Raw genomic sequence first — 8,223 nt, forward strand, 5'->3', positions numbered from 1 at the left:
GTTTGGAAGGGAAGTTGTTTTCCATAAGATGAGTGAAAATATTTTACATAGGAAAATATTTTCAGTAACTTTTGTGCAACCAAACACGGGAAATTAAGAAAATATTTTCCTGGAAAATATTTTCACCCGAAACAAACGGAACCTTAATTGACTTTTCCGGGGAAGAAAGAGGGGCCTGAGATACGTAAAGCGCTAAAGCCATACCCAGTGACATGGACAAACCCAAATTCCTGCTTGTCCTAATTGTACAGGCCGGCATGTTTCCTTCCATGCTTAAAGTTTCTTAATCAGAAGGACATTCTCGGTTGTTAAAAAAAAAAAAAAATCTTCTTTTTTTTTCACTTTTTTTGGGGTAAAATACTAAAAAGTCTCTTGTGATTTATCTAATGTTCAACTTAACTTTGTATTGTTTGAGAACTTACATTCTAATTCCTCATAATTTTACATAAACTGAAATTTGGACAGAAATTGTCTAAACTAATGGTTGCATGTTAAATGTCAAAATTTTCCTTACAAACAATAGGATTAAATACCAAAAAATTCCTTGTGATTTGCCAAATATTCAAATTAACTCCATATGATTCAGAAACCTACATTCTAGCTGCTCATGGTAAACAATTTCAATAAGTTCTTTAACAACTACATTCTTAATTCTTTATGATTTGAAAACCTATATTCTAGTTTCTCGTGACAAACAATTTCAATGAGTCATTTAATAAATACACTCTTCCAAAAGGGAAATAGTTGTAGTATGAATGTTTGAATGGATTAGTAGAAGACTAATACAACAAATATAATTTAGTTAAAACTAGGAGGCTAGAATGTAAGTTTTTAAATCAGAGAGAATTAAATTGAATATACGATAAATCATAAGGGATTTTTTGTATTTAATTCTATTATTTATAAACGGCAATTCTGACAGTTTGTGTGTAACCATTAGTTTATATGGTTTTTGTCAAATTTTTAATTTAATTAAAAGTACGATTGGTTAAAATGTAAGTTTTCAAATCATAGGAAGTTAAGTTGAACATTCGATAAATCACAAGGGACTTTTTGGTATTTAACTCCATTTTTTTAAGAGCTGGATATGTAATTATGCATAACTTACTATTACTGGTGTCTTTACCTATGTAATCCTCACATTAACGTCTTCATCCATTTAGAAGAACCATCTAAAGTGAGATATGCTTCTAGAAGTACCTAAGAGTGATGAGTAAAGTACGACTTTTCTTGATGACAGTGTCAATAGTACATTTTTCATGCTCATATTTTGCAGATGTGAGTGATGGAAGAATGTAGGTAGTGTAGCCACGGATACAACTGGTGTTCTTATCTTGTACTTTTTCTTTTCCCCCCTTGTAAAAATTTTTAGCAGCGAAAAGAATAAATCCATTCTCTATTTAGTCATTTGTTTATGTTTATAATATATTACCATAATAAATCTATTCTATTAATTTTCTGTAATTGCTTTTAATCTTTTGGTATTGGTGCATAATAACAATTTTATTTTCTAAGACACTACTAGCTTATTCAAAAGAGGTACTCCATACATTGTATAGAGTACCTCTTTTGAATACGTGTAAGCCTATGTTGTATAAATTATTTTAGTTGGTAAGTGTAAAGGCCTAATTAAACATTTGGAAAAGCCATCGCCATTATTTATATTGATTTTGGTATTTACTTTTCTATTAATTCTTTTATTAAATCGGCTTTGATATCTCATGTACATATATTCCTAAGTAGTTTACTATTTGCTTAGGTTTATATTGATTTTGGTATTTACTTTTCTGTTAATTCTTTTATTAAATCGGCTTTGATATCTCATGTACGTGTATTCCTAAGTAGTTTACTATTTGCATAGGTTTATACTTAAATTAATCATCTACTACATAACTGAGCATTCTATAATTAATATAAAGTGTCGCATTCTAATGCCTGAATTTGGTAAAATCTGGAAGAGAAAGATAACTAAAAGGTGCTCCAACTTACAATTTTAGATGTCATCTTTTCTAAGATGGATGCAATTTAGAGCTACAATTTCAAAGAAAATTACTTCCGCCGATTGTTTAAGAAACTTCGAATCAATTAATATGAAAGTCATGATAACTTTTCATCCCAATTATTTTCTTGTAATAGGGATGCATTTTGCAATTACATTGTCACAAGAAATTACTTCTGCCAATTGCTTTAAGAAACTTCTAAATTTACAAATGCAACATATATGATATAATTTTATAGAACTTCATGTAGATGAATTATGATGCAGCTTTATACACAAATTAATCTTATATGCACTGACATTATACATTTCACAGTACATATAAGATTAATTCTATATGAATTTGCAACTTTTATATACTATGCATGACTAGGCAAACTTGAATAATTGGTCATAACTAGCCAAAATTAAAAAGCAGCGTTCACCTCCTAGTTTGAAACTATTCTTCTTAGCACTTCCTCCACAGCTGCATCGAAGGCATCTCTGTGATTGCCAAGTTCTCCGCCAGGAAAACCATACGAAATCCTTGGAATCATGTCAATTACCTTTTCCCTCATCCTCTTGATATCTTCTCCAGTGTATCCCTCCAATATTTTCCTTATCGAAGTCCCATTCCTTACTTTATTCCGGTGTATAAAAACCGAGAAAGACTCCAATTCACCAGACATGAACAACTCGTACTGACCAACAACAGTTTCTTTCCAGAAAAAAACCGGTATCGAACCCGCCAACATACAATCAAAAATGGACCTTCTCGTAAGCGAGTCACCCCTGGGCTGCAAACAGAAGTCTGAGTCCAGGAATGCTTCAAGAACCATAGTAGAGCCATCCAAGCAAGCTGTCCTGGCACAGTCCACAGCTTTGCAAGAATCACTCTCGTTGTTACAGTGATCCATCAACAAAGCCCTGAAGTCGTTCTTTGTAAATCCACGCTTTCCCCCGACAAACGTGAAGAGACTCGACCTCTTTCTACTTCGCACAAATTCCTGCCATTGCTCAATTTCCCAGAAGGTGTTGGGATGAAATCCGGTAGGATAGGGTACGCTAACTTCCGTTGGATCCTGCCGGCTTCTTTCCAGTGTTAAGCTGAACATTTTTCTCATCAAGGGCATGAGAAGGAAGCTTGTTCCCCAGGGTTCATCATCACGCGCCCGTTTAAAGTCCCACGAAGTTCGACTCAGGGCAAGGAAATGATCCGAACCGTTGGATCTCTTCCAGTAATATTGGTCCTTGATCCACTCGAGGAAAGTGTAGAAGGGTGCATCTCGCTCTTTGGCAGTGTAGCCACTGAATAAAATGTTGGACGCCGCTAGTCCAGCATAAAACGGCACGTAGAAAGCTGCAGCAGATTTCGGCTCCATGGTTCTGCACTTGTAGTTTAGAATCCGGTTGTGAAAAATAACATCACCCGCGAACATGTGGGTCCAGTACCAAGCTCGACTAAGCTCCGGCGGGACAATTCTGGCGAGGTCGGCCGCGGCTTCTGCCCCAAACCCACTGTTGGACAGCGCCACGCATTGGGGTTCTCGGTGGTCTATACGGCAACCCTCCAACAGTTTCTTGTTGAAAATTGGAGGAAGGTCGTCGTATACGTAAACCTTTCCGTATCTACATTGTACATGGTCAACAACATCATCCGGATGATGAACAGAAGGAGGAGCATGCAGCTGTTGAATAACCTGCTTCCCTGGTACTTCATGCTGCTGCTGCTGCTGCACTTGGGGATGGGTGGCTGAGTACAATTGGGCTGCCGTTGTCAAAAGAGTGGGAGCACGAGAGGCGGTAGTAGTCAAGACTAGGACGATGAATCCAATATGGAAGAGTACGATGAGGAAGGCCCAAGCAAATTGGTTGAAAGAAACAATCCTGAAATCAAAAATAGCAGCAGTAGTATTAGTAGGACTCTTGGGATGATTTCCATGCATACCAACAGCTTTAACTTTTAATGAGGATTTGGAAGAGGGAAGCATGTTGCTCTGCGCTAAAATGACTTTTGGTGCGTTAATTTGCAAACGGTGGTGCTGTTACGTTGGATGAATTAGTAAGGTGGATACAAGCGGAACAATTAAAGTGTTTCCCTCTTTATCATTTTTTTTTCTTTAGTTTTAAAAGGTAACGGATGCGACCCAAAACCTAATTCTTACATCTCAACAACTAGAATCTAATGTCTGTAGTTTGCGTAATTTTAGTATATATGCATTGATACATCTGTCGTTTAATTCATCGTGGAATCGCACAGGTTGGTTGGTTGACATTTATCAGAAAAACTACTACTACTTGCCGAGTTGAGGTGAAAGCCACAGCAGAAAACGTTGGATAGGAATTGCTTGCCCTATTGTTTTATCGGCTCAAAAACTTACGTGGCCTTTCATATGGCAAGGAGCGATGGAGAAGCAAATAAATAAATAAATCCTCGATACCGTGTATTAGACATTAAACTTGAAGTTGACAGCAATTTGAATCAAAATTTGCCGGCGTCCTTAACAATGATTCACAAGATACTTGGTACTATAAATAATGATAGGGAGAATTGTAATTTTGGTCCCCAATCTATAGTGTATGTGCGAAATTATCCCCAATCTATTTCGAAAATCAATTTTGGTCCCCAATCTATTCAATTTTGTACTAAAGTGGACAATTGACGGAATCTCTTCAATTTCAATCGGAATTAAGTCACGTGAGATCACGTGCCAGCACCTAAAACCCCTTTTTCAATTTTTTTAATTTCTAAAACATGTTTTTTAATATTTTCAGCTTTCTCTTGCCTTTTGTCTTATTAAACAAAGACTTGAAAAGCGTAATCTCACAATCCAAATTACTCCTCTTGTTGGCCGCCGCCTTCAAATCCCCAGAACCCACAGCACGAGTAAGAAGCTCAGCTTGGCCTCCAAGTCCAAGTCTCGTTCTTGCCTCCATTAGTAATAGAGATAATCTGCAATCAACACCGGAGACGGACCCAGTTCAACTCTTCTGCACAAACAACAGGAGCAGCAGCAGTACTACTTCATAAGCAAGCAAGCAAGCAGTTGAGAGAGAAGAGCGGATGATAATAATTAGAAATCAAAGGGATTATACGGACCAAATCATCAAAGGGATTATACTAGTAAGTATATTCTTTCCCTATTAGTCATTCTTCACCGTTGAACTGGAATGAGCATTCAATTGAACCACTAGTATATTATTGGTAGGTCATGCTTACGGCTAGAACAGACACTTCATCGATGACTATAGAATGGGCCTTGTCTCTTTTGCTCAACCATCCCGAGGTGCTAGAGAAAGCTCGAGCTAAATTGGATGCTCAAGTAGGAATTGATCGATTGGTCGACGAACATAATCTATCCAATCTTCCTTATCTTCATAACATTATTTCAGAAACACTTTGGTTGTACCCAGCAGCACCAATGCTTGTGCCACATGAGTTGTCTGATGACTGTAAAATTGGGGAATACAATATTCCGCGAGGCACAATTTTGCTAGTTAATGCATGGGCAATTCACAGGGACCCAAACATTTGGGATGATCCAACAAGCTTCAAGCCAGAGAGATTTGAAAGCTTGTAGGTTCAGCCATCAAAGCTGATTCCATTTGGGATGGGAAGGAGATCTTACCCTGGTTCTGGCCTAGCACAGCGGGTGGTGGGTTTGGCCTTGGGATCTCTAATTCAGAGTTTTGATTGGAAAAGAATTGGCGAGGAGGAGATTGATCTGGCTAAAGGGACAGGAGTGTCCATGCCAAAAGCCAAGCCACTGGAAAAAACGTATTTTAGAAATTAAAAAATTGAAAAAGGGGTTTTAGGTGCCGGCACGTGATCTCACGTGACTTAGTAACGATTGAAATTGAAGAAATTCCGTCAATTGTCCACTTTAGCACAAAATTGAATAGATTGGGGATCAAAATTGATTTTCGAAATAGATTGGGGATAATTGCGCACATACACTATAGATTGGGGACCAAACTTACAATTCTCCCATAATGATAACTCAAAAGTAGGGGAAAAAAAAGATTATGATATATAGACAATCTATATATTATTATCTAAAATTTGAAACTAATTGAAATATAATTCAAAAATTATAATACAACAAATTTTTATTACATGTTTTATAAGATTATACAAAAAGTACAAATATTTTTCTGAATAATCTTAAAATGCATACAGATATAGTAGTGTATTATAGAGGTATAATACAAATACTTACTAAAATACCAAGTTTTAATCATTAATCAAATTCACTGTTTTACTAATAGAAATTGCCATTTAATTGCAAAAATTTATCATTATTTCAAATAAACTTTCTAATACGAGTTTGGTGTAAGTTTTTTTAATTGAAATAGTAAATTTGTGCAATGAACTAGTAAATTTTAATCGTTAATCAAATTTACTATCTTATCACTAAACTTTACAATTTATCTTCAAAAACTTGCTATTTCTGAACTAAACTTATTCCTGCTAAAAATGTAAGTCTAGGATATAAAGTAGTAATTTATTCCTTTGAAAAAGTAAGTTTTATATTTATTCTAATTTATCTTTTGAGACATAAAATTACTAATTTTGGCAAATATTATTTGTACTCCCATCATACTCCCATTAACATTTTAATCACATAGTTTTCATTTATTAGACTATATGATAAAATAGTGTTAGGAGTGCAGATAATAAAAAATGGAGTGCAAATAATATTTTCCCTAATTTATTATGTCAATTTACTATTTCAAATGAGAAACTTACCACCAAGTTTTCAGGTATTATCCTATGTAGGTAAATGGATCTAATAGGTGATCAAATGATCCTTAAAAACGTGATAATCTGTAATATCAATAAAAAATATCTCCATCATTATTGGAGCATTTTTTCAAAAGATTGATAGCGCATAGTACTATAAATTAATGCATTGGTTGTCTTCACGATGGTTTATAATAATGATAATTAGTCAGTGTTAATTACTCTTTAGTATTGTAATAAAGGTTGCAATCAACAATATCCAAGAAATTCAGGAGCTGCAACTAATTAATTTCCAACAAGCTTCCAGAATGACAATGCCATATTTAACCAACATCCTTAGCTGTAGTTACCAAAAAAAAAATTTCAAAAAAAGAACACCCATTAATTGTATAATATATATACCTTAGGCACCACTCCCAAAGCATGTTGTATAACATATGCGTTAGACACCACTATGATAAGCCGTAAAATTGCAGTTTTTTTAACTTTTTTATCAGGGGAATCGTGGGCTTCCCGCAAAATTTAAGTTAAACCATCGTATCCCAACATAAAAAAGAAAAAAAATCTGCCAGTTGTCTTGAAATACTCTGCTGCATTGTTTGATAAAGAATGATCAAATGAAGCTATAATTTTTCTTTTTTTTTTTAATGATGAGACCACAATTCAAACTACATAGCTTTATTCATCTTTAGAATTATGAATTGCTTCAAGTGATGTTATCATCTTGGAAGTTCCAATCTATCAAAGGATTCATTTGCCAAGAACACAAACAATTAATTAAACATGTACCTGACGTATACTAATAAAGAATTTCCAAAGATTGTAATTTGCTTGATATAATCACGTACGAAGTAAAAGTGCAGAGACATCATATGCTAAGCAACACGATCATGTGGATTCCCATCCACGATTAACTTTCCACTCTTGAGTCTTGAGCCATAATTAATTTATTAAAAACTTTCCACATAACGAATCATGAAATGTAAAAGATTAAGAAAAGTTTACATACAGACCTTGTCAACGAGAAAGAACAATTTTTTCTTGGTAGCTAGAAATGAATTATGTGACACCCGAAAGGCGAAGAAAGAAAATTTCTGGTTAGAAATGTTTTTGGAGAATCCGGCCGGAAATCCGGCCAGTTCTTGGCCGGATACCTGGCCGGATTGGCAGGGGTTTTGGAAAAAAATTTGATTTCGCCACTGCCACAAATTCGGCCAGCAATCCGGCCGGAAATCCGGCCAGATCTTGGCCGGATTGTGATGTGGCACCTCGGCAGCCAACTTTGACCGGCTGTTTTTCCTTCATTCTTATCTTGTTTCTTGGCTGAGCTATCTTCATTTTCCTCCTTGCTTGGCCGGCTGTTTTGAGAGAGAAAACAAGAGAGGAAAAACTTCATTTTCTACTTCACTTTCTTGCCCAAATCTTGAGTTTTAACCGCTAGTTTTGCAATCTACTCCATACAACTGTGCACTAAGGAAGTTTAAAGGCTTTGGTAGAGTCT

The 8,223-nt window shown here is 35.5% G+C and overlaps 1 protein-coding gene and 1 pseudogene across 1 annotated transcript; one reads left to right on the top strand and one right to left on the bottom strand.

The window, feature by feature from the left end:
- Nucleotides 1–2,427: 2,427 nt before the first annotated feature.
- Nucleotides 2,428–3,969, bottom strand: LOC113743834 (xyloglucan galactosyltransferase XLT2-like). Its single transcript, XM_072049564.1, has one exon. It carries the CDS (start codon nt 3,967–3,969, stop codon nt 2,428–2,430), a length of 1,542 nt encoding a protein of 513 aa, XP_071905665.1.
- Nucleotides 3,970–5,190: 1,221 nt separating this feature from the next.
- On the top strand, nt 5,191–5,772 carry LOC113743835 (cytochrome P450 81Q32-like; annotated as a pseudogene).
- Nucleotides 5,773–8,223: the final 2,451 nt, after the last annotated feature.

This window comes from Coffea arabica, chromosome 5e (genome assembly GCF_036785885.1).
Source record: "Coffea arabica cultivar ET-39 chromosome 5e, Coffea Arabica ET-39 HiFi, whole genome shotgun sequence".
Classification (NCBI taxonomy): Eukaryota; Viridiplantae; Streptophyta; class Magnoliopsida; order Gentianales; family Rubiaceae; genus Coffea; species Coffea arabica.

Coding starts and splice junctions, on each gene's coding strand:
- LOC113743834 (XM_072049564.1), bottom strand. CDS start 3,969: ATGCTTCCCTCTTCCAAATCCTCATTAAAAGTTAAAGCTGTTGGTATG.